Below are 26690 nucleotides of genomic sequence, written 5' to 3'. Positions count from 1 at the left end.
TGTTGATTAAAAGTACAACATGCGACAGATAAATCACTGAAAGCACTCTTAGTCCATAGCATGACCCACCTACACGATCTCACAGAACACGGCTTCCATCACTATCCTGAAAACTTAGAGCGATGCAAGAGAACTGACTTCTGCTGAAAAAATACTCCAGCATATGCAATAGAGTTATGATAACTGGCACCACTCAGTTGTAAAGACGAGTTTCACAATATCCGGTGCCCTGCTGTATTGACTGTACTTTGTGAAGCCTGCGTCTATTTTAGATAGAAAACTGCTCACTCCCGAGAACTTCCAGTACGACAACTGCCAGTGGATTTGATTACCCATAGAAAATAAAGCTTAGTTAATAAGAAATAGTGAAGGAGCCAGCAGATAAAGAATTGGAGAAAATGAGTTGTAACGTGGAAACAAAGCATTTCCATTCACATAATTTCTTAGTGTGCGTGTGAAGTATGTGTCCTCCAATTTGTGCCGGACATTTTGTTACACCCTGTATTCTCTTTTCCCAGAGAGACAAGTTATATATGGTTTTTGTAACTTACCACTTTCTTCTAAAGTTGTTACATCATCTCCATTCATAAGGATAGTGACACTTATTTCCATTAATCTGTATACCTGGGTTTACTATGTTCAGTTCTGAATCAGATCATGTATACAGGGTGGTCCATTGATTGTGACCGGGCCAAATATCTCACTAAATAAGCACCAAACGAAAAAACTACATTGAACGAAACTTGTCTAGCTTGAAGGGGGAGACCAGATGGCGCTATGGTTGGCCCGCTAAATGGCGCTGCCATAGTTCAAACGGATATGAACTGCGTTTTTTTTAAGAGGAACCCCCATTTTTATTACATATTCGTGTTGTACGTACTACACTTATTTAGTGAGATATTTGGCCCCGTCACGATCAATGGACCACGCTGTATAAACATTAAATGAGGTTGGTGACAGGCTACAACCTAGTTTGAGTCCCTTTTTAGTAATCATTTCTTAGTGTTATTATTGGCGACTTTTATCATTATTTTTCTGTCTTTGTCTAAGCTTTTTACAGCTTCAATAAGATGAACACGTTATACAGCTCCAGCCACTATGTCCCATAGTTTGTTTCTGTTAACAATGTCAAAAGCTTTTCCGAAATCAGTAACAGCTAGATATGTCTCTAAGTAACCTTCCCGTAGGTAAAATTCTGTACACGCTAAGAAAAATAAGAGGCACTATGAAGGAATTATCTAAATGGCACGGAACTCGATGGATCATATACAGACAGATAAACGGTAACAATATCGGAAAAATTTGATGATTTATTCAAGAGAAAGAGCAATTCAGTAACCTGTTGGTCCACCTCTAGTCCTTATGTGGGTAGTTATTCGGTTTGGCGTTGCTTGAAACAGTTGTTTGATGATCCACTCAGGGACATCGTGGCAAAATCTGTCCAACTGGTGCGTTATACGGTGCAAATCGCGAGGTATTTCGATGGTCCCCCCCATAACGCTCGAAACGTTTTCAGTTGGGTGAAGATCGGGCGACCTTGGTGGCCAAGGTAGGGTTTAGCAACCACAGAGGCAAGCAGTAGAAACACTTACCGTGTGCGGGCGGGCTTTATCTTGCTGAAATATAAACCCAATATGGCTTTTCGTGAAGGGCAACAAAATGGGGTGTAGACTATCAACGATGTACCGCAGCGCTGTAAAAGTGCCGCGGATGACAACCAAAGGCGTCCTGTTATGAACAGTGGCGTCCCAACCATCATCCCTGATTGTCGACTCAAATGGCGGACAACGATCAGATTAGTATCCCACCAATGTCGAGGGCGCATCCAGACACGTCTTCGGCCTGGAATGTCATTGACCGGAGAATGGTGAGTTTTCCTTCGTATTGAGCCCCAAAACCGCATCTTGAGACCCCCTGACAGTGGTGGGATACCAACTGACTGTCACCCACCATAAAGCCCGACAACTGGGATTGGTCTTCGTTGATCTATTATGGATCGTGGGACGAAGGCTGGCATGAACTTCTTGATGCAATAATTTACCAACAGCCGTATGACTTGTTGAAGTTTATTTTATTTTATGATCTTCTATGTGCTGCTACCAGTTTCGGCATTACATTGATACCATCTTCAGGCCTCTGTACAATGAGTAGAAGATTAACTTCTGATAACATTCCCCTGTTAGTTATTCGTAATACCTTACTACAATTGAGTTATAAGGGGGTGTTTACCACAGTTAGTATGTGGTTAGATGGTACCTAGGATGGATGAACAGTTCTGCAGACACAGCGTTATAGGTGTTACCCAATATAGATTTAATGATATCGCTATGCATAAATAGGCAGTGACTTATATTTCAACTTTGGTCCAGGTCATCAGTGATGTACCAACAAAATTACTTATATTCTCATAGATATTGTTAGGTCAATGTTGCCATACATCTTCAAATGAGATACTTATAGTTCTTGAGTACTGATGATCTTGAGGATTGTACTTTCTACTTTGGAATTTTGTCTACTATACTTAGATGTTATTTTGATATTTGCCAATATAAGGCACTTATGGTCAATACAACATTCCCCTCCCCCCTAATGGAAGTTGTCCACTGCCATAACTTACAAAATGTGTCCAACATCATTTCCTAACCCTTGGATTACTGTACTAATCAACTATCGTTGCACTCTTGAGTTGCCACTTAACCAAATTTCATACTTGATGCAACATTGCATTTCCTGACACTCAGCTAATGGGTATAAGTCCGTTATTGTCTGACTCTAACTAGTCAATACTTTGACCAGTTTTTAGGTACCGTGACATTTCGACCCATGCAGATAGTTTCTGACTCATTAAGGTCATTACACAGAATATGATGACACTGTATGATGAACTTAGGAACCGGATAGTCTTCTCATATGCTACTACAGCTGCCCCAATTCAACCTCAGAATGATTTGACATGGTTATACGTCGTACTCTTCGTCTTAGGATTGTATACATTTAATTTTGAGATTTATCTTCATACATATAGGCGGCCTCCTATATTTCTCTTTTTCTTTCTTTCCTTTATTCAATCGATTCCACTTGGTATAATCCTGCATAATTGTATAGGACTTGTATCTAGGGAGATAGACATTTCTTGATATACAGAGACTGAGAAACTTCTTTGTAACCATGACTACATGAGGCAGCTACTGGTATTGCATTAATCCACTCAGCACAATGCGGAGTTGTCCTACATAAGAGTCCTAACGAAGTGTCCACGATGACCAGGTGTTTGATGATTTTATAGTACGATTGCATTGGTTTACTTCGGGAATGCAACTGGGTTTTAAGCCAAACTCTTTTATGCTTTTTATCGTTAATATTGCGGCAGCTGTTTGTCGTACCACGCTTAATACGACCTAGACCACAAATAAGTAACTATGTATTATGACGTGGTTGTCACATTTTCTTGTATTTTAATTTATTTTATTGTTATTTATATTAGTTAATTTTTATAAAAAAAATAATTCTTCCGCTTTTCTACTGGACATACGAATGTATGCAGTACATCTGTTGTGTTGCATAGCCTATTACAACTGTGTGTTACGGTTTTATGAATAATAGTGAACACATATGTTCATATATCATGCGTTATTTGAGTAAAACAGGGAAAACTATTAGAAACAGCATGACATAGGCAGAAGCATATGTGCCCTAATGTTACATATAGTTTTAATGATATGCAATATACCTCTTTGAGCCACTTACATAGTTAACATGATACCTGTAAATTGTTAATGTATGTTCTATACTTTTGTAATTTTTTTTATTAGTGCATTTCTTCTACTCATTGTACAGGGGCCTGAAGATGGCATCAATGTAATGCCGAAACTGGTAGCAGCACATAGAATAAAATAAACTTCTATAAATCATACGGCTGTTGGTAAATTAATGTATCAAGAAGACTGGGATTGGTGATCTGGTGCACCATTTTCTTTGGTGGGATCACATTTCAGCAAGATAACGCCTGCCTGCATAGGACGCGAGATTTTACTGTTTGTCTTCGTTGGTGGACATCCAGTTTTAATATTACGTTCTAGTTGGCATGTTCTTCACAATAAACACCTGCGTTTGAAATTGTATTTTGTACATAATTTTATGAGACCAGATAATTTAGTCTTGCGGTGAAGATGATCACCCTGTGATTGAAATCGATATGAAGTATTGATAAAGAATCGGTTCCAGGTTTGTTCGACATCCAATATCTCCGACAATCAGTGCCAAGCCAACTGCTTGCATAAGGACCAGACGTAGAGCAAATCGTTATTGACTTGCTCTTCACGTGAAGCAGTTTCTCTTGAATAAACCATCCAATGTTCCTGTAATCGTTATCAATTTGGTGGTCTGTATATGTATGTCATATCCACCGATTCCACCGATTTGCGTCCCATTCGGACACGTCCTTCATGGTGCGTTATTTCCGCATAAACAGCCATTTCGGAATCTACTCTTTTGTTCTAATAGGAGACAATAACAGTCATAATTATTTTTTTTTTAATTTTGTAGTGTGAGTTTATCAGGCTACTTCTTATATCATTTTCATAAACTTTTTTTTGACCTTTTTAAAAAATTGTTATTGGTAATAAAGTACAAAACTTAGTTGGTGATTATTAAAAGTTTGTGCCTAGCCATCGTCTATTTCGTGGGGAACATACGTATGGCCCCATTCGGCATCGGAGGTAGGCCCAGAGGTGCGGCGCTCACCTGCTGCCGGAGGCGGCGCACCTCATCCCAGGAGGCGGCGTCGTCTATGGCGTAGACGAGCAGGAAGGCGTGCGCCGTGGCGATGGAGAGGGCGCGCATGGCGGGGAACTGGTGCGCGCCCGCCGTGTCCAGGATGTCGAGCGTGAGCGCCGCGCCGTCAGGCAGCTCGTACTCGCCGCGGTGCAGCTCCTCCACCGTCTGGCGGTACTTGGCCGGCCAGCGGTCGTACAGGAACTGCGAGATGATGGCCGACTTGCCGACGCGCGCCGCGCCCATCACCACGACGCGCTGCTGCTGGCTGACCGCGCCGCCGCCGCCGCCGCCGGCCGCCCCGGAGGAGGACCTGGAGGGCGAGTCGGTGCCCAGCGAGGGCAGGCGAAGGCGGCCGCCCGCTCCCGGCATGCTGGTCGAGTGCTGCTCGGAGGAGTAGCTAACAAGGGCTGGACCTGCAATGAGGGAACGCCGAGCTCAGGAACATTCTACTCGGCACTATAAAACTTAACTCGTTAAGCCGCCCCATAACTACTCTTAAATCTTCTCCAGTGTTTGATATTTCAATCTCTCTTCTGGAATCTTCTTCAGCACTCCACTAAAGTCATTAATGCTCCTAGTGTTCAACCATCCTGGGACAGCACTGGATAAAGGAAGGATATATATATACAGGGTGAGTCACCTAACGTTACCGCTGGATATATTTCCTAAACCACATTAAATACTGACGAATCGATTCCACAGACCGAACTTGAGGAGAGGGGCTAGTGTAATTGGTTAATACAAACCATAAAAAAATGCACGGAAGTATGTTTTTTAACACAAACCATCGTTTTTTTAAATGGAACCCCGTTAGTTTTGTTAGCACATCTGAACATATAAACAAATACGTAATCAGTGCCGTTTGTTGCATTGTAAAATGTTAATTACATCCGGAGATATTGTAACCTAAAGTTGACGCTTGAGTACCACTCCTCCGCTGTTCGATCGTGTGTATCGGAGAGCACCGAATTACGTAGGGATCCAAAGGGAACGGTGATGGACTTTAGGTACAGAAGAGACTGGAACAGCACATTACGTCCACATGCTAACACCTTCTTATTGGCCCTTTTCACTGACGCACATGTACATTTACCATGAGGGGTGAGGTACACGTACACACGTGGTTTCCGTTTTCAATTACGGAGTGGAATAGAGTGTGTCCCGACATGTCAGGCCAATAGATTTTCAATGTGGTGGCCATCATTTGCTGCACACAATTGCAATCTCTGGCGTAATGAATTTCGTACACGCCGCAGTACATCTGGTGTAATGTCGCCGCAGGCTGCCACAATACGTTGTTTCGTATCCTCTGGGGTTGTAGGCACATCACGGTACACATTCTCCTTTAACGTACCCCACAGAAAGAAGTCCAGAGGTGTAAGATCAGTAAGACCAATAAAAAGGTGTTAGCATGTGGACGTAATGTGCTATTCCAGTCTCTTCTGTACCTAAGGTCCATCACCATTCCCTTTGGATCCCTACGTAATTCGGTCCTCTCCGATACACACGATCGAACAGCGGAGGAGTGGTACTCAAGCGTCAACTTTAGGTTACAATATCTCCGGATGTAATTAACATTTTACAATGCAACAAACGGCACTGATTACGTGTTTGTTTTATGTTCAGATGTGCTAACAAAACTAACGAGGTTCCATTTAAAATAACGTAGGTTTGTGTGAAAAAACATACTTCCGTGCATTTTTTTATGGTTTGTATTAACCAGTTACACTAGCTCCTCTCCTCACGTTCGGTCTGTGGAATCGATTCGTCAGTATTTGATGTGGTTTACGAAATATATCCAGCGGTAATGTTAGGTGACTCACCCTATATATATATATATATATATATATATATATATATATATATATATATATACGAGAGTAATCCCAAAAGTAAGGTCTCCTATTTTTTTGTAAGTACATAGACCTGTTTATTTGTACAATGGTTTGAACATTTAGCTATTTTTCGACGTAATCACTATTTCTGTTGATGCAGTTTTGTAGACGCTGTGGCAGTTTTTGTGTGCCCATCTCATACCAGCTCTCCGCCATGCTGTTCAGCAAGTTATGAACCTCTTCTTTCACCTCGTCGTTGGAGCTAAATCGCTGAGACCACAATTAAGCTGACAGGTACTGTGAGAGTATGAAAAAACTGAAACGGCAATCCAGAACAGCGGAAGAGGAATGTTGAGTAAGGGCGTACACAATCTCCATGACAACGCTCGCCCATACATCGCTCGGTAAACCGTTGCTCTCCTGCAGCAGTAATCACCCACCCACCCTATAGTCCTGACTTGGCGCCCAGTGACTATCATCCATTCCCTAGGTTAAAAGAACATTTGGTCGGAAAGCGATTCAGCTCCGACGACGAGGTGAAAGAAGAGGTTCATATCTTTCTGAATAAAATGGCGGCGAGCTGGTATGACAATGCCATACAAAAACTGTCACAGCGTCCACAAAAAGGCACCGACAGAAATTGTGATTATGTCGAAAAGTAGCTAAATGTTCAAGCTGTAAACTGATGTAAACCATTGTTTGCCACCTATTGCCTCAGTTACTTGCTGGATGCACTCCAGTGTCTGTCTTCCTCTACAGTTCTTTCCCTCTAGAGCTTCCTCTAGTACCATAGGAGTTAATCTTTGACGTCTTAACAGTGGTCCTATCATCTTGTCCATTCCTCTTGTAAGTATTTCCCATAAATTTCTTTCCGGTCCAATTCTACGCAGAACCTCACCATTCTTTATGTTATCAGACCACCTAATTTTAACATTCGTCTGTGGCGCCACATCTCAAATGCTTCGATTCTCTTCTTTTCCGGTTTTCCAACAGTCTGTGTTTCACTACCATACAATGCTGTGCTCGAAACGAACACTACAGAAATTTCTTCTTCAACTGAAGGCTATTAGATTTCTCTCGGCTAGGAATGCTCTTTTTGTCAATGCTAATCTACTTTTTATGTTATTGCTCCACTCATGATAGGTTATTTTGCTGCCTAGGCAGCAGAATTTCTTAACTTCATCTACTTCCTGACGTTAATTTTTCTCGCTGTTCTCATTTCTGCTACTTCTCATTACTTTCGTCATTCTTCGATTTACACTCCATCCATAGTCTGTACTCATTAGTCTGTTCATTCCTTTCAGCAGATCATGTAATTCTTCATCACTTTCACTCAGGATAGCAATGTCATCAGCAAATCTTAACTTTTATATCTTTTGACTCTGATTTTTAATTCCAGTCCCGAGTATTTCTTTTATTTCCATCATTGCTTTTGTCTCACACCAATTTTAACAGAGCACTTCATTCTTGGTCTTCCACTCAGATTATTCCTTCTTGGCCCTTGTACAGGTTGTACATTACCTGTCTCTCCCTGTAGCGAATCCCATTTTGCTTATTATTTCGAACATCTTGCACCATTTGACGTTGTCGAACTCTTAGCGTTACATATGAAGCCAACCACTAGTGTTTCAGTCACACATGCTTCATGTTGCCATCCAAGGCGTTGTAAACTCACTTTCTCAGCTCCTTCATTGATCGCATCCTTAATCTACCTCTTGGTGAAGATGTCACCACTACTTGTGCTAGTGGCCCAATTTTCCGGATTCTGAGTTTGACTGCGGTGTCCCTCATCGCGTTGCGCTCCCGCTTCATGAAGCTCTGCTGTACACGCCAGTGAGTACGGTAACTAAACGATTTTTCTGTACGTATTCTCACCGGCTAGTTTCCTATCGTTTTTAAATCCAAATAATTCAAGTTTATCAAACCATAAAAATTATTCGTTGGAATTTTTCATCATTCCGGTTTTCCGGTTCTTTTCAGGAACACATTTGACAGGCATATGGGATTTTCAACGTTTTAATATCCTAAAAGCATTTTTCCCGTGCATTCACAACGTATAATCATTTTTATGGACGGCGTGCTCCGTGAGTAAGTTTGCTAAAATCTTTTTCCGTAGAGTACGCTCTTGCACGAGATGGGATCAGGACGTTTTCTTATACCTATTTTTGTAATTTTTTGCACTGCAGTTAATCTGGAAATGCCTACCACTGGTGAAACGCGTAATTGAAATTTGAAACTCAAATCCTCCGCAAACAAGACCGTATTTTTATCTTCCCGTAGACAACAAGGTTATTTGAGACGGAGCACATTCTCGAATTGTTCAGTAGTGGGAAGAAGATCGGCTGAGCGTTTTCAGAGAAATCATGCTACCATTTCGCAGGACCGAGTTAGATAAATCAGAGAAAATCTAAATCAGCATGTTGGGTCGAGGATGTGAACCGTCGTCCTCGCGATTGCGAGTACAGTATACAACCCCTGCGCCACTTCCTTCGGAATTCCAGTGTAAGAGGATCCCAGAAGGGGGAACGAAACGTCTAACACTGGACAAATTTTAAGACGAAATTGGCTGGCACTAACTACTAAGGAAATTTTATCAGCAATGACAACGGCCACGAAAGCTTACAGATATGTAAGTTTGTATGCTGTTTAGTAATTGAATCTTAGATTGCTGTCGTATTGTACCACTGTGAATGAAATATATTGAAGACTATTGAAATTCCTGTTTCTTGAAGGCGGCGCGCAACAAACGTCAGATAGACATCAACATTGAATGTGGAAACAATTAGCATTACAGTCCAACCACTGAAAGTAGGTAGGAGTAACGAAATTTACTTTATGTGTAAAAGGAATTATTACGCAAAGAGTGTGTAATTCAAAACTCACATTTCAGTGTTGGTTGATACCGGTATCGTGTCAAGCCCGTGTAAGAGAGAGAATATAACAACGCGCCCCATTTCGACAATGGCAGGATCATGACCGGTCTAGAATACGATTGCTTGGGACTTCATAACTCTAACGCAGGTATGGATCTGATGGTTTTATGAGGGCCGTACTAAATGCAAGCGACACCACAGCGACAATACTTCGATTACAATAAGAGTCACGACACGACAACAGAAAGGAATGGCACACACTAACACACAAACGCAGATCATCACACAGAGTAGCAGATATAATAAAGAAACAACGATTACATATTGCTTACAGAACAAGAAACACATTCGAGTTACATTCACGAACAGAAATAGACAAACCAGATAAATATCAATAAGCAAATATATATAGACAGAAAGTCAGGGAAGTGAATCACTGTATCTGGGAATCTACACCTACATCTACATGGCTACTCCGCAAATTACAGTTAAGAACCTGGCAGAGGGTTCATCGAACCACCTTCACAGGCAGGAGTTTCAAACCTAGGTACAAAGCACATATAAGAAGTTGGAAGTACGAACACAGCCTTTCTACCTATATCGAAAACCTTATTAAACGTTGACACGAACCACTCATCACGGAACAGGATATTAAAATTATTAGAGTGAACAATAACAACAGCAAAATTTTCATATGCAAAGAGCCCTTGCAATGAAAGAAAAAGTAATTAATTACCAAATCTTTATAACAAAAAATCTCTCCGTCTCTCTCTCTCTCTCTCTCTCTCTCTCTCTCTCTCTCTCTCTCTCTCTCTCTCCCTCTCTCCCTCTCTCTCTGTCTCGCACACACACGCGCACGCACACACACACACACACACACACACACACACACACACACACACACACACACACACGCATACATACAAATACAAACACACAAAATAAATGAGCAGATATCAAACCAGCCATACGCACCACAACACAATCAAAAGACGATGGATAAACACATCAGCAGCTGGCAACATGACAAAGTCAAAGACACGCATTCCTTACAGAGTGTTGAAATAAATGTCGTCGAGGAGGCGGCCATCTGGAGTGTGAAGACAGAGTAAATGCATGTTCACGACGACACACATGGATTAACAACATCGGAAATCGTAACACCAAACGACATTTTAATCTCAAGAAAATTGTGCAGCAAAAGTTGTTACTGACCTTAAAAACAAGAGCATGAAGCAAACATGTTTTACAGGTCACTGAAGACGCTTCACAAGTAAAACAAGCGAAATGCGTATGGCAAAAAGCAAACTACTTTTCATTTAGTTTCAAAGAGGAATATACCTCCATGATCTTATAACTGTACTACAGCCACGGTTCTCAGTGTATCTAATTTCCCCAAGACAGTGTAAAATTGTTATCATCTACAAGGGAGCTCGTCTGCAATAATCGCCTGGCCAAAGGATTGCATTCTGTTTGAGACTGAGACTTACCAAATTTCGTATTTCCTATTATCTGGACATATATATATATATATTCTTAGGTATGTGATGGTCAGTTACACTGAGTCATTAAATTATACTTAAAGAGATGTACGTCAGGTTTTGTTTACATTGAATCATTATTCAAGAGATGTACGTCAGCTCTACTTGCAGAAGTACTTTTTATGTTGTCACCCGTACATCTAGAAGCAAAAAGAATTTTGTAAAAATCCCATGCTTTTACCATTTTGGGCGTTCGTAAATCCCTTGTTTAGGTCCATAAATTGAATATTATGAACCAAAACTCCGGTAAAGGTAGAAAAATGGTCACGTCGCTCGTACATGTCAAAATTTCACCACTTTTTTTTCTGCGCGCATCAGAAGATGCACAACACACGTACTTTCTCGAGGCCAGATACAGTGCTTTAAAAGTTCAAGCTTGCATTTGGAATTCCTTTGATTTTTTAGTTCTCGTGTCTCTAAGACATTATTGCAAGGAGCAGAATCTATTTTCAGAGGGAAATCAAGAGGTACCGCAATGCTTTAATTTCATGTAGGCAACTCTAATTTTGAGAATGGGACGAGGAGAACCGCGCTGTTGTGATTCTTAGCAGCAGGACAAGGGAAGACAAAGTAACATGGACGCAACTATAGCTCTCTTAATAGCACATATTTAAACACAATTACTCCGATTTCTATTTTAAATATCATTCTGTTGGAGACTGAGACTTACCAAATTTCGTATTCAAATTATCGTTTTTCTGTAACTCCCGATTTTAAAAAGCTAGGAGGTTACACACATCGCTGCAAATATATTAACCAAATTCACAGGACCAGTGTGACTGCATGTATGGCAGCGTGTTCAATAAAAGTCTTGCTTTAATTTTCCGAACCCATCAATCTGATTGAAACGTCGAAGATTTCCTGTCGTTGATAACAGCGTATTCCAAGTAGCAAAATTCTGATTATAACTAGAAATACTTAACTTAGCGCCGGTGCTATCAATGTCCTGCAACAGAGACTGTGAGTAACTGTGAAACGAAATCCGAAAAGTTGTCCATCTTTATTTGATCGAAGGTCTTTTTTATTTTTTTATTTTTTATAACTGCTGTTGAGGGTGCTACGATATACTTCGACAAATACTTGCGGAATTACACACACCTTTTGGCCCATTTTCTAAACCTTAGAGTAAAGAATTAACAATATATTTTCTAATGAACAAAGTGGAAGGCGCTAAACTAATAGTATGAAATTCTTCTACAAACAACTGACAACTTTTATGCATTTCGAGAAGAGTCGCTGAAATGTGTAAGCGAGAAAGTTACCTAAATCGAAAACAATATTGTATTGTTTTAAAAATATTATAGGAAACCTCTTTGAATTAACAAATTTCCGCAAAGAACACTCGCTACGTGAGAATTGAGATTACTTTCGTTGGTATCAAGTAGACCGCACAATGTTCAGTTTATTGCCAAGATTATAGAATTTTAAGAATTTCCGCAAATTCGAGACAGAGGCTTCTCCTGACTTCAAGTGCCAGCTGAAAGCTAAAAGTGTAATTTACGTCCAAAAACGAGAATACGTCTTCTTCCTAATGAGCAAGCACACGAAATAACCTCAAGCACAAACCACTAAACAGACTTTTTCCTCGGAACCTGTCTTGTTGTGAATACAAAGGAAAAAGGAGAAAAATGTGTTTGCTCGCGACATTGCATTCAGCTACTGGAGTACAGCTGCCGCAAGTAAATAACAGTATCGCCTACAATTAAGGTCACTAAGTTCTTCATTTTCAGCGGATGTGCTGTCAGCCTCAGAGAAGCATACGCACCGGTGGGAACTTGCGGTATAAAGCTTTAACAAGTTCCACGCCAGCTGCCACGACTTTCACGTTTAAGCTCTACGTCTGTTGGAAAAAGTATTTAATGAGGACAACGAAAGTTGGCAGTCTGACAGAGCAGTAATGTTCTATAAGATGCGCTGCCAACAGAAAATTACTCGAATGCAAGTTCTATCCCCTTCATGAAAACTTGCTAACCTATTAATGAGTAGAACTTTGAGATGCGGCCAGCGACAGCTATTAAATTTCATGCTGAATTGAAATAAAATGAACCGGCTGACAGCTGTAATTGGTGACTTCCTAACTGTCACACCTCACCACCTTCCGTGCTGTTCCCTTGCAATCACTACAGGTGTGCCACCGCGCTATTCGGCCCGATGACCTGTTTTATTTGACAACTTCCCCTCTTCAGGAGTTTAATTTTTTACTACAAACGTTGGGGGTGTAATGGTGCGCTAATGTGGCACTGTTTTCACCTGAGGACGCTGTTTTAATGCAGCAAAAACGGTTGTGACAATAAAGAAATCACCGTTTACCGCTGTCTTCTCGTATATTTTAGATGCGTCAGCTTTACTCATAAAACCACATAAGTTTCAGATAGCTGTTGGAGGTGTACTAGATGTTTGTCTGCAACGCCTTTTACCCTATGTTCAACATTTGGTCTGTTTTTTTCCGATTGCACAACATGCTGTGCCTCGTGGCAGTGATATGCAAAATCTCTCAAAAAGAATGTTAATTGCGAAGATATACAACAGATGATGTTAACAGTGGGACAGTGTTATATTGAATAGTTAATATTATATATGCAGTGAGATACTAAAGTGGGTTGTGTTTTTCTCTTTATGCACTCTTCAGAATAACAATTTATGTCTTTTGAAGACCTTACTTTATTGAAGACGAGAAACACTTGTTAACTCTTAGAACGGAGCTCTTTTTATTTTTTAGTCATCAGTCTTTTGACTGGTGTGATGAGGCCCGCCACCAATTCCTCTCCTGCGCCAAAATCTTCACCTCACAGTAGCACTTGTAACCTACGTCCTCAATGTATTGCTGGCTGTATCTTAAACTCTGTCTTCCTCTACACTTCTTTCACTCTACAGCTCCCTCTAGTACCATGGAAGTCATTCCTTGATGTCTTAACAACGTCCTATCATGAAGTCGCTACTCCTTGTACAGTGCTTCCCACATATTCCTTTCCCCTCCGATTCCGAGCAGAACCTCCTCATTCCTTACGTTATCAGTCCACATAATTTTCAACATTCTTCTGTAGCACCTCATCTCAAATGCTTCGATTCTCTTCTGTACGAGTTCTCCCACAGTTCATGTTTCACTACCATACAGTGCTGTGTTCCAAACGTACATTCTCGGAAATCTGTGCCTCAAATTGAGGTCTATATTTGATAATAGTACACTTCCACTGGCCAGGAATGCCCTTTGGGCCAGTGCTAGTCTGCTTTTGACGTCCTCCTTGCTCCGTCCGTCATTGGTTATTTTCCTGCGTAGGTAGCAGAATTTCTTAACTTCGTCTACTTCGTAACCACCATTCCCGATGTTAAATTCCTCGCTGTTCGAATTTCTGCTTCTTCTCATTACTTTCATTTTTCTTCGATATATTCTCAATCTATAATCTGTACTCACTAGACTGTTCGTTCTATTTTGGAGACTCTGTAATTCTTCTCCACTTTCATTCAGGATAGCAATTTCGTCAGCGAATCGTATCACTGATACCCTTTCGCCTTGAATTTTAATTCCACTCCGAAAGCTGTCTTTTATTTCCATCATTGCCTCTTCATGTACAAATTGAACAGTAAGGACGAAAGACTACATCCCTGTCTTATAGCCGACCGGCCGGTGTGGCCGAGCGGTTCTAGGCGCTTCAGTCTGGAACCGCGCTACCGCTACGGTCGCAGGTTCGAATCTTGCCTCGGGCATGGATGTGTTTGAGGTCCTTAGGTTAGTTAGGTATAAGTAGTTCTACATTCTAGGGGACTGATGACCTCAGATGTTAAGTCCCATAGTGCTCAGAGCCATTTGAACCACTTATCTTATAGCCTTTTAAATCCGAGCACTTCGTTCTTGGTCGTCCACTCGTACTATTCCTTCTTTGCTGTTGTACATATTGTATATCACCCGTCTCTCCCCATAGCTTGCCCCTCTTTTTCAGAATTTCTAACTTCTTGGACCATTTTACACTGTCGAACGCTTTTCCCAGGTCAACAAATCCTGTGAATGTGTGTTGATTTTTCTTTAGTCTTGCTTCCATTACCAATTTCAATGTCATAATTGCCACTCTGGTGCCTTTACCTTTCTTAAAGCCAGACTCATCGTCATCTCACACACTTCCAATTTTCTTTCCCTTTCTTCTGTATATTATTCTTGTAAGCAACTTTGATGCATGAGCTGTTAAGCTGATTGTAAGATAATTCTCGCACTTGTAACCTCTTGCAGTCTTCGAAATTGTGTGGATAATATTTTTTCGAAAGTCAGATGTTAAGTCGCCAGACTCGTACATTCTACACACCAACGTTTTGTTTGCACTTCCCCTGACGATTTCAGAAATTCGGGTGGAATGTTATCCAACCCTTTCTGCCTTATCTTAAGTCCTCCAAAGATCTCTTAAATTCTGATTCTTGTACTGGATTACCTATCTCTTCGAAATCGACATAAACGATACACTATGTACCCAAAAAATAAAACGAAGCGTCCAGGATATAAGGTCCGATGTCTATGTAATTTCGATGTAAATGATTACCGTTGCAGTTCTGTCTTAATCATCGTGATAGCGCATTATTTTTGATCCTGTTCATTGTTGTTGCCAGGCCTGGTACTGCATGCAAAGCGTGTGAAGGCGTAAGATGTCGACCGACAACGTTATTAGCACTTGGACAGAGTTTGAAAACTGCCTCGTTATGGGCCGGCTGGTCGGGTCGCGCAATATCTAGATCAGTGGCATATTCGGACGTGACACTACCTGATGTTCCACTGGGCGAAATCGCGAGGGCAAACACACTCATAGAGAGTTTCCTTTAATTTACGTCTATGGTCACAATTTTTACTGTTTAACAGATTAACGGTTTCGGTCTTTACCTGTTTATGAAACAGATCTGATGATGGTCATTAAAGACCGAAACCGGTAATCTGTTAAACAGAAAAGATTGTGACCATAGACGGAAATTAAAGGAAACTTATTACATATGCATGGTAAGACAGAGATTTAGGAACAAGGTTTTAAATTGTAAGACATTTCCAGGGGCAGATGTGGACTCTGACCACAATGTATTGGTTATGACCTGTAGATTAAAACTGAAGAAACTGCTAAAAGGTGGGATTTAAGGAGATGGGACCTCGATAAACTGAAAGAACCAGAGGTTGTACACAGTTTCAGGGAGAGCGTAAGGGAACAATTGACAGGAACGGGGGAAAGAAATACAATAGAAGAAGAATGGGTAGCTTTGAGTGATGAAATAGTGAAGGCAGCAGAGGATCAACTAGGTAAAAAGACGAGGGCTAGTAGAAATCCTTGGGTAACAGAAGAAATATTGGATTTAATTGATGAAAGGAGAAAATATAAAAATGCAGTAAATGAAGCAGGCAAAAAGGAATAGAAACGTCTCAAAAACGAGATCGACAGGAAGTGCCAAATGGCTAAGCAGGGATGGCTAGAGGACAAATGTAAGGATGTAGAGGCTTATCTCACTAGGGGTAAGCTAGATACTGCCTACAGGAAAATTAAAGAGACCTTTGGAGAGAAGAGAACCACTTGTATGAATATCAAGAGCTCAGATGGCAACCCAGTTCTAAGCAAAGAAGGGAAAGCAGAAAGGTGGAAGGAGTATATAGAGCGTCTATACAAGGGCGATGTACTTGAGGACAATATTATGGAAATGGAAGAGGATGTAGATGAAGATGAAATGGGAGATAAGATACTGTGTGAAGAGTTTGACAGAGCACTGAAAGACCTGAGTCGAAACAAGGCCCCGGGAGTAGACAACATTCCATTAGAACTACTGACAGTCTTGGGAGAGCCAGTCCTGACAAAACTCTACCATCTGGTGAGCAAGATGTATGAAACAGGCGAAGTACCCTCAGACGTCAAGAAGAATATAATAATACCAATCCCAAAGAAAGCAGGTGTTGACAGATGTGAAAATTACCGAACAATCAGTTTAATAAGCCACAGCTGCAAAATACTAACACGAATTCTTTACAGACGAATGGAAAAACTAGTAGAAGCCGACCTCGTGGAAGATCAGTTTGGATTCCGTAGAAATACTGGAACACGTGAGGCAATACTGACCTTACGACTTATCTTAGAAGAAAGATTAAGGAAAGGCAAACCTTCGTTTCTAGCATTTGTAGACTTAGAGAAAGCTTTTGACAGTGTTGTTTGGAATACTCTCTTTCAAATTCTAAAGGTGGCAGCGGTAAAATACAGGGAGCGAAAGGCTATTTACAATTTGTACAGAAACCAGATGGCAGTTATAAGAGTCGAGGGACATGAAAGGGAAGCAGTGGTTGGGAAGGGAGTAAGACAGGGTTGTAGACTCTCCCCGGTGTTATTCAATCTGTATATTGAGCAAGCAGTAAAGGAAACAAAAGAAAAATTCGGAGTAGGTATTAAAATCCATGGAGAAGAAATAAAAACTTTGAGGTTCGCCGATGACATTGTAATTCTGTCAGAGACAGCAAAGAACTTGGAAGAGCAGTTGAACGGAATGGACAGTGTCTTGAAGGGAGGATATAATATGAACATCAACAAAAGCAAAACGAGTATAATGGAATTTAGTCGAATTAAGTCGGGTGATGTTGAGAATATTAGATTAGGAAATAAGACACTTAAAATAGTAAAGGAGTTTTGCTATTTGGGGAGCAAAATAACTGATGATGGTCGAAGTAGAGAGGATATAAAATGTAGACTGGCAATGGCGAGGAAAGCGTTTCTGAAGAAGAGAAATTTGTTAACTTCGAGTACAGATTTAAGTGTCAGGAAGTCATTTCTGAAAGTATTTGTATGGAGTGTAGCCATGTATGGAAGTGAAACATGGACGGTAAATAGTTTGGACAAGAAGAGAATAGAAGCTTTCGAAATGTGGTACTACAGAAGAATGCTGAAGATTAGATGGGTAGATCACATAACTAATGAGGAAGTATTGTAGGATTGGGGAGAAGAGAAGCTTGTGGCACAACTTGACCAGTAGAAGGGATCGGTTGGTAGGACATGTTCTGAGGCATCAAGGGATCACCAATTTAGTATTGGAGGGCAGCGTGGAGAGTAAAAACCGTAGGGGGAGACCAAGAGATGAATACACTAAGCAGATTCAGAAGGATGTAGGTTGCAGTAGGTACTGGGAGATGAAGAAGCTTGCACAGGATAGAGTAGCATGGAGAGCTGCATCAAACCAGTCTCAGGACTGAAGACCACAACAACAACAAAACAACATTACATATGCAGGTCACTGTGTTGTTTCGCGACGATGTCGCAGCTTGTGATACTCGTAGAGGTTTTCGACGAGAACGCCTGACCACCACAAGGGACGATAGTCGTATTGTGCAAATCGTAGACCCTTTACATTTGCGCCCGCCTTCCGAGACCAAGTAAAGGACTGAATAAAATGTTCTCGGATTCCAACAGTGTTAATTGCTTAAAACTACACGAGCTTTCGGCGAATCACTCCTTGGCCATTGTCAAGTGGTATGACTGCCAATGGGCTGTTGGTGCGCCCTTATATACGCTAGCTGCCGGCTGTGACGTCACTGTGGGATACTGCGAACATCATATAAAAAAACTCAGCAGAATTTATCAGCAGAATCAACCGTCTACGTGAGGATGATATTATGGTCAGTTTTGATGTAGTGGCGCTGTTTACGAGTGTGCCTATCAAAGACGCTTTGCACCTAAATTCCCAGTACTTTGCAAGTGACGTGGTCGAGCTATTTAGGCACACTCTTACGTCCTCCTATTTCGTGTACAACAGCCAGTATTACGATCAGTCAGACGGCGTAGCAATGGGTAGCCCGTTGGCTCCAGCTGTTGCAAACCTCTTCATGGAGAATTTTGAGGATATTGCCATAGATACTGTGCCATTGAAGCCGAAGTGTTTCTTTCGATACGTTGACGACACGTTCGTCATTTGGCACACGGACGCGAGAAACTAGACGAGTTTTTCGAACACCTCAATGGCATCAACAATAGTATCCAGTTCAACATGGAGGTAGAAAAAGATAATGCATTGCACTTCCTCGACGTCCTTGTCAGCCGTAAACGAAATGGGTGCCTTGCCCACAGCGTCTACAGAAAACCCACCCACACAGACCTGTACCTACAAGCCACCAGCCATCACCATCCAGCACATAAGCGCAGAGTATTGCAAACATTGGTGCATCGTACAAGAGTAGTATCAGACGACGATAACCTGCCCCATGAACTGAGCCACCTACGCAAGGTTTTCAGGAATAACGGCTACAGCGCCCATCAAGTGCGAGAAGTGATTTCTGGATATATCAGAATAAGACCACCAACGAAGAGCAGGGAAAGAAACTTGCTTTGCTGCCATTCTGTGGCTCTGTGTCGGGCAAGATAAGTCGCCTGTTGAAAAGATACAAGATCAAATCAATCTTCAGGTCTCCAACGAAAAATCTATCATTTACTGAGACAAGTTAAAGCATTAGGTCTCAGAACACCTGTAGTCTACGAAATACCTTGTGAGTGTGGCCAGAAGTACTTCGGACAAACAGTGCGCACTGTGGAACAACGCAGGAAAGAACATGAGAGGTATTGTCACCTACGCTATCCAGAGAAATCTGCGTTAGCTAAGCATGCGTTAAAAAACGGCCACCACATAAAATTTGACGATACCTCTGTTGTGGCTGGCACTAACGGCTTCTGGGACAGTTTAATAAAGAAATCTATTGAAATAAAATCAACATCTAACACCCTGATTAGAGACGGTGGCTTCCAGCTCAGCGCTGCGTGGGATACAGCGATCGCGCAGAGGGCACATCGAACGCCGACTCAAAACATGCCCATATATGGCAATGTCACGGGCACCAGTGACGTCGCAGTCGGCCGCTAGCGTTTATAAGGGTGCACCAAGAGCCCATTGGCAGTCACACCACTTGACAGTGGCCAAGGATTTCTTGGCGGAAAGCTCGTGTAGTTTTAAGCAATTGACGCGGTTGGAAACCCAAGAACATTTTATTCAATGTTATCGCCGCGAGACTCTGCTTTCATACAAGTAAGGGACCCCTGCTACGTTTTGTAGGACCCTGCACCATTGGCCACAGACAATCAGCAGCCGGACTAGAGTAATCACAGTACCACGCATGGGCTGCCGTTAACACCACAACACAATGCAGTGGTGACCTGACCGGCGAGTATGGACTGCTGACGCATGGGGTTGAAGTGTTTTCAGCGATGACTCGCGATTCTGCCTACCCGCTACCCCGAATGAACCATCGGTGGCTCGTATGAGGGCGAGTTGGTGACAGGTCTCGCTTTTCCAATGCTTTGGAGAGGCACAGTTGAGTATTCCTGGCATGAGAAGCCACCGGTTATGACTTGGGGGAACAATGACGGCGCAACCGTACGTCACGGACATCCTACTTCCCTTCCGACAGTATTATACTGCCGCGTATCACCGGGACAATGTCACGTTTCCCTATGAGGTAACTGCATGATGTTGAATTACTCCCACGATCAGCGGTATCCCTACTTCTGTCTGCGGTGTTAAATGTGCGGAACCAGCTCAGATGTCAACTTCGTCCCAGAGCTAGTATCTAGGATAACATGGAACAGTTACAACAGTTGTCGGTTAGCTTGCAGCAAGAGCAGACACAAGGGCCTTATGACACCGATCCCAATCCAAGCAGTGTTTACACTCAGGCCAGAAGGGGTGTCACACACACTTACAACTCACAAAGTTTCATTTCATCCCCCCCCCCCCCCCCCCCATTTGGATGCTTGATCTTTCTCTCAGGGAGGGTGATAAGTCATGACATACCTTCCAATAATCGTGTCTGCCCTCCTCCTTCGGCGTAGTCCAACAACTCGACGTGGCATATACTCAAGAAACCTCCTGTATAAGTACTGAGTCAAGCTGCCTCTACAGCCGTCCGTTGTAGCGAAAGTGTTGCCGGTGCAGGATTTTGTGTACGAATTGACCTTCGAATTATGACCTGAAAATGTTTGATTGGATTCGTGTTGCTCGAATTAAACGAATGGCGAACAATTGTGGCATGTTGACTAGGCACGTACATAAGAATTCCATCGTTGGTTGGGAACATAAAGTCCATGAATGGCTACAAATCGTCTCTAAGTAGCCTAACGTAAACGTGGATCTAGTGCATTCCATGTAAGCACAGCTCCACACCATTACGGAGCAACCACCAGCTTGCACAGTACCTTGTTGACAACTCCGATCCATGGTTTCGTAGAGTCTGCGCCGAATATGGACCCTTCTGTCAGCTCCTAGCAACCGAAATCAGGGCTCACCTCACCAGGCCACTGTTTTCCGGTCGTCTAGGATCTAACCGATACAGTCACGAACCAATTGGAGGCACTGCACTGTGCTATTACCAGAGGCACTCGCTTTGGACGTCTGCCATAGCCGATTGACGCCTAACGGACACGTTGATCCTACGTCCCATATTGATTTATGCATTTATTTCACGCAGTGTTGCTTGTCTGTAAGCACTGACAACTCTACGTAAACGCCGCTGCTCTCGGTCGCAGGTTCGAATCCTGCCTCGGGCATGAACGTGTGTGATGTCCTTAGGTTAGTTAGGTTTAAGTAGTTCTAAGTTCTAGGGGACTGATGACCACAGATGTTAAGTCCCGTAGTGCTCAGTGCCATTTGAACCATTTTTTTTGCTCTCGGTCGTTAAGTGAAGGCCGTCGGCCACTGCGTTTCCCATGGTGAGAGGTAATACCTGAAATGTGATATTCTCGGCACACTCTACTCTTGTCGCTGCGGAATACTGAACTTCCCAACGATTTCCGAAATGGGATGTCCCATGCGTCTAGCTCCGCTACCATTCCTCGTTCAGAGTCTGTTAATTCCCGGCGTGCGGCCATAATTACGTAGGAAAACATTTTCCCTCTAATCACGTGTGCACAAACGACAGCTTCACTAATGCACTTCCCTTTTATACCTAGTGTATTGGATACTACCATCATCTGTATATGTGTATATCGCAATCCCATGAGTTTTGTCACCTCAGCATATGCTGAAATTTTCCAAACGTGTAGAACAATAGCGAAGGAATAGTGTTGACTTTCCTGATAAACGCCGTGTAACATTGTAGTAACGCGCCAAAATATATGTTGTTAGCCTTTATCCAGCCACTAAAACAGATTTCTTTACTCGAAGATTTCTTGTAGTTTGTATCAAATCAACGTTACAACCGTTTAGAATAATTACACTATTTTGTATTGTTAGAAATGGTCTCAAAGGCTGAGACCGGTGTTACTGAGCGTTATTATTGCTATTATCAAACCAAAAGTTCCTTTGGATCAGCTCAGTTCAGGCACGCGACTTTATCATCAGTCTTTGTTACTTAGTCTTATCTAGCCCTGCAGATATTTTCTTCTACTGTCCCGTCAACTCTTCAGAAACAACACATGTAAAATGTATTCAACTATTTTATTTGGTGTTTCACAATTCCTATACAGATTTCTGGAATTTGTAGACAAGACTTAGTACACAAAGTTTTGACAACGAAACCAAGTCCAGAAATATAGCGTTTGTATGTAAAATAAGTTTAAACATCATATCTTCCCCTTCAAGGCACGCACACAGCGGAGCCAGTGATCTACGAACTGTGCGCTCTATATGAGCTGCTCCACGTGGCCACCCCGCTGTTCATTGCAAAACGTGTACAAGCGACGCTTGCCTTAATATGCAACGTCCACAAACAATGTTGGGTCTCTAAGAATCACGCCTGTCAACCCTCCTAGCTGCTAAAGTATCGCCGACCGGGATGGCCGAGGGGTTCTAGGCGCTACAGTCTGGAACCGCGCGACCGCTACGGTCGCAGGTTCGAATCCTGTCTCGGGCATGGATGTGTGATGTCCTTAGGTTAGTTAGGTTTAAGTAGTTCTAAGTTCTAGGGGACTGATGATCTCAGCAGTTACGTCCCATAGTGCTCAGAGCCATTTGAACCATTTTTGCTAAAGTATCGGCTCTTTCTTGCAACTGTAGTCGCTGCCCCTAGATCACAGGGTCCCAAGTTGGATTCCCAGACGGGCACGCGATGTTTCTGTTGTCATACTCGTTTCACCTCACCTTAATCATGAATACGTGCGAATTGCCGAAGTGGGGTCAAGTAGAAAGGCTTGCACCAAGTGGTCGAACAATCCCCTAACTGGGACTCATGGCCAATAATGCCACACTATCATAAATGGTATGTAATGGACTGAGGCGATCCGGAAAGCGTTCCAGATTCACCTGTTTCCAGCTAAATCCGATTGAGAATCCTCTGATCTTCGAACATTACACTACTGGAAATTAAAATAAGAACACCGTGAATTCATTGTCCCAGGAAGGGGAAACTTTATTGTCACATTCCTGGGGTCAGATACATCACATGATCACACTGACAGAACCACAGGCACATAGACACAGGCAACAGAGCATGCACAATGTCGGCACTAGTACAGTGTATATCCACCTTTCGCAGCAATGCAGGCTGCTATTCTCCCATGGAGACGATCGTAGAGATGCTGGATGTAGTCCTGTGGAACGGCTTGCCATGCCATTTCCACCTGGCGCCTCAGTTGGACCAGCGTTCGTGCTGGACGTGTAGACTGCGTGAGACGACGCTTCATCCAGTCCCAAACATGCTCAATGGGGGACAGATCCGGAGATCTTGCTGGCCAGGGTAGTTGACTTACACCTTCTAGAGCACGTTGGGTGGCACGGGATACATGCGGACGTGCATTGTCCTGTTGGAACAGCAAGTTCCCTTGCCGGTCAAGGAATGGTAGAACGATGGGTTCGATGACGGTTTGGATGTACCATGCACTATTCAGTGTCCCTCGACGATCACCAGTGGTGTACGGCCAGTGTAGGAGATCGCTCCCCACACCATGATGCCGGGTGTTGGCCCTGTGTGCCTCGGTCGTATGCAGTCCTGATTGTGGCGCTCACCTGCACAGCGCCAAACACGCATACGACCATCATTGGCACCAAGGCAGAAGCGACTCTCATCGCTGAAGACGACACGTCTCCATTCGTCCCTCCAGTCACGCCTGTCGCGACACCACTGGAGGTGGGCTGCACGATGTTGGGGCGTGAGCGGAAGACGGCCTAACGGTGTGCAGGACCGTAGCCCAGCATCATGGAGACGGTTGCGAATGGTCCTCGCCGATACCCCAGGAGCAACAGTGTCCCTAATTTGCTGGGAAGTGGCGGTGCGGTCCCCTACGGCACTGCGTAGGATCCTACGGTCTTGGCGTGCATCCGTGCGACGCTGCGGTCCGGTCCCAGGTCGACGGGCACGTGCACCTTCTGCCGACCACTGGCGACAACATCGATGTACTGTGGAGACCTCACGCCCCACGTGTTGAGCAATTCGGCGGTACGTCCACCCGGCCTCCCGCATGCCCACTATACGCCCTCGCTCAAAGTCCGTCAACTGCACATACGGTTCATGTCCACGCTGTCGCGGCATGCTACCAGTGTTAAAGACTGCGATGGAGCTCCGTATGCCACGGCAAACTGGCTGACACTGACGGCGGCGGTGCACAAATGCTGCGCAGCTAGCGCCATTCGACGGCCAACACCGCGGTTCCTGGTGTGTCCGCTGTGCCGTGCGTGTGATCATTGCTTGTACAGCCCTCTCGCAGTGTCCAGAGCAAGTATGGTGGGTCTGACACACCGGTGTCAATGTGTTCTTTTTTCCATTTCCAGGAGTGTATATTCCAACGCCACATTTCCGCACATGAGTTCCTTATAAAAACGTTTTCAACTATGTGTCCTACGTATTTGCATTTACTTATTTTTGTTATATAATGTGGTTATAATTAAAATGCAGCTATACTCGTATGGCCAGTTTGGGCTGTAATTATCGTATGACAGCGAAACTTTGTAGATACCCTAATGTTTTAATAAAGAACCAATTAATGCTGGAAAAAATTAATTCCAACTTTGGCCACCAGGTGAAAAACTACACTTGACAGCATTTCATCGACGTCTCCAGTGCTCATATTGAGCAAACTGTGTAAGCGACTGTTAGTAATAAAATCAACATTATGTCTTTCTCAGTTTTTTAAACTTTTCTGTCCACGTCCTGTTCCTAATCCATTGCATATGGAAACATTACTATACGTCTTTCTTACATTCACACCGCCACATTTTCATCTGGTGAACAAAATTCGCAACAATTTTTTTCCAGCGCAAATCGGTTCCGCATTAACGCACAGAATATGTACCAAGTTTCGCTGCCATAAGATAATTGCAGCCCACACTGTACCTACGTGAGAAGCTGCACTTTAATTATAACCATCCGAGACATTTTTTTTTTTTTTTTTCATTGACTCGTTGCAGAACTTCATTCCACGCTCCACCAGTCTGCCTCTTATGAAATTATTAAATGAAACTGTCTACTAGGTATCAGTTCAGTTGTTACTCTTCTCAGCCGTACAATTACTGACAAACGTAAATAAACGTAAATAAATTGACAGGAGTATTCGAATTGCGACTATTCGTAGCACGTCTAGTCGAGAAGTGCATGACTTCAGGACAGGTCGACGCTTACTGTTGCAGGCAAAAATATGCAGTTCTATAAAAAAAAACTCGTGTCGCAAATCGAAAGTCGTAAAAGTTAAAAAACAGTTACGTATGCCATGAAATTCGCCACATTGTCTGCTACAACTTGGCGTAAACCGCACGGTTATTTATTTACCCATTCCCGATATAATTTGGATGGTTTCTGTTAGTTATTTCTTCCTGCATATACAGCAAATATGTATGCCTACTTCGTAATACTAAATGCATCACGTTTACACGTCCATTTCAAAGCACGAGAAACTCATTTTATCTTCGAAACTCCAATCGACTTAGACTGATAAGATTACTCAGTGGGAATAGTAAATGTTTTAAGAGGTTGTAGTATAGATAATTTCGAATAAACATTCCATGGAACACAGGGCCAGTTTTTTTGGAAACAGAGGTACAGCTGTTAGTATATATTCCAAAAAACATATACAGAAATCTCACAGAAGATGTTAATCAAATGCAAACGATTTTCAAAGATAATTTCCTGAATTCCACCTCTGACTTCAATGCGCTTTCGAATTCTCTTGACAACACAACGTGTAGCTCTTCCGAGGTCTTCTTTGCCTTCATGTATGGGGACAGCAGTATCCATGATCGGAACAATGAATCAATCTCTTGTGTTTATCTTTTCCCTGTATACTTCTCCTTTCAACCAAACCACAACTCAAAAAATCTAAAAGGAAAAGTCCAGGAACCTTGATGATCAATAAACATGACCATTTCTGCCCAGCCACAAATCATGAAGTGCTATGTTTGGCCTGACGACTAGAATGGGGAGGAGGTGGCACGCTGGAAGAACATACCCGCTGCTGTAGCCGAAGGGATCTCCTCCAACAACTATGGAAGCTCTTTTTTAGAAAAGTCTGGAAAACGGAACCTTGTAGGACGATGCGGTGACGCAACAGGCCTAATCAGTTAATTGCCTACCATGTTACGTTATGTTATTTTAACTGGGGACCCAGAAACGACGGAGAGGCTCCGCCCCCGCCGCAGCCGCAGTGGTCCGCTACCCCACCAACGATTATCGCAGTCCACTTCACCCTTCCGCCGCCCCACCCCAAACCCAGGCTTATTGTGCGGTGCGGCCCCCGGTGGACCCCCCAGGGAACGTCTCA

General features: G+C 42.9%; 1 protein-coding gene across 1 annotated transcript in view; it reads right to left on the bottom strand.

The window, feature by feature from the left end:
- Positions 1-26690, bottom strand: part of LOC126459358 (GTP-binding protein Rhes-like) — a 491970-nt gene that overhangs the window by 78845 nt on the left and 386435 nt on the right. The window contains exon 3 of the mRNA XM_050095856.1: positions 4744-5189. Within this exon, the coding sequence (XP_049951813.1) occupies positions 4744-5145 (402 nt within the window). The 5' untranslated portion in view covers positions 5146-5189. The remainder of the gene's footprint in view (positions 1-4743; positions 5190-26690) is intronic.

The sequence above is a fragment of the Schistocerca serialis genome, chromosome 1 (genome assembly GCF_023864345.2).
Source record: "Schistocerca serialis cubense isolate TAMUIC-IGC-003099 chromosome 1, iqSchSeri2.2, whole genome shotgun sequence".
Taxonomy (NCBI): domain Eukaryota; kingdom Metazoa; phylum Arthropoda; class Insecta; order Orthoptera; family Acrididae; genus Schistocerca; species Schistocerca serialis.
This window is presented reverse-complemented; position numbering and strand designations above follow the sequence as displayed.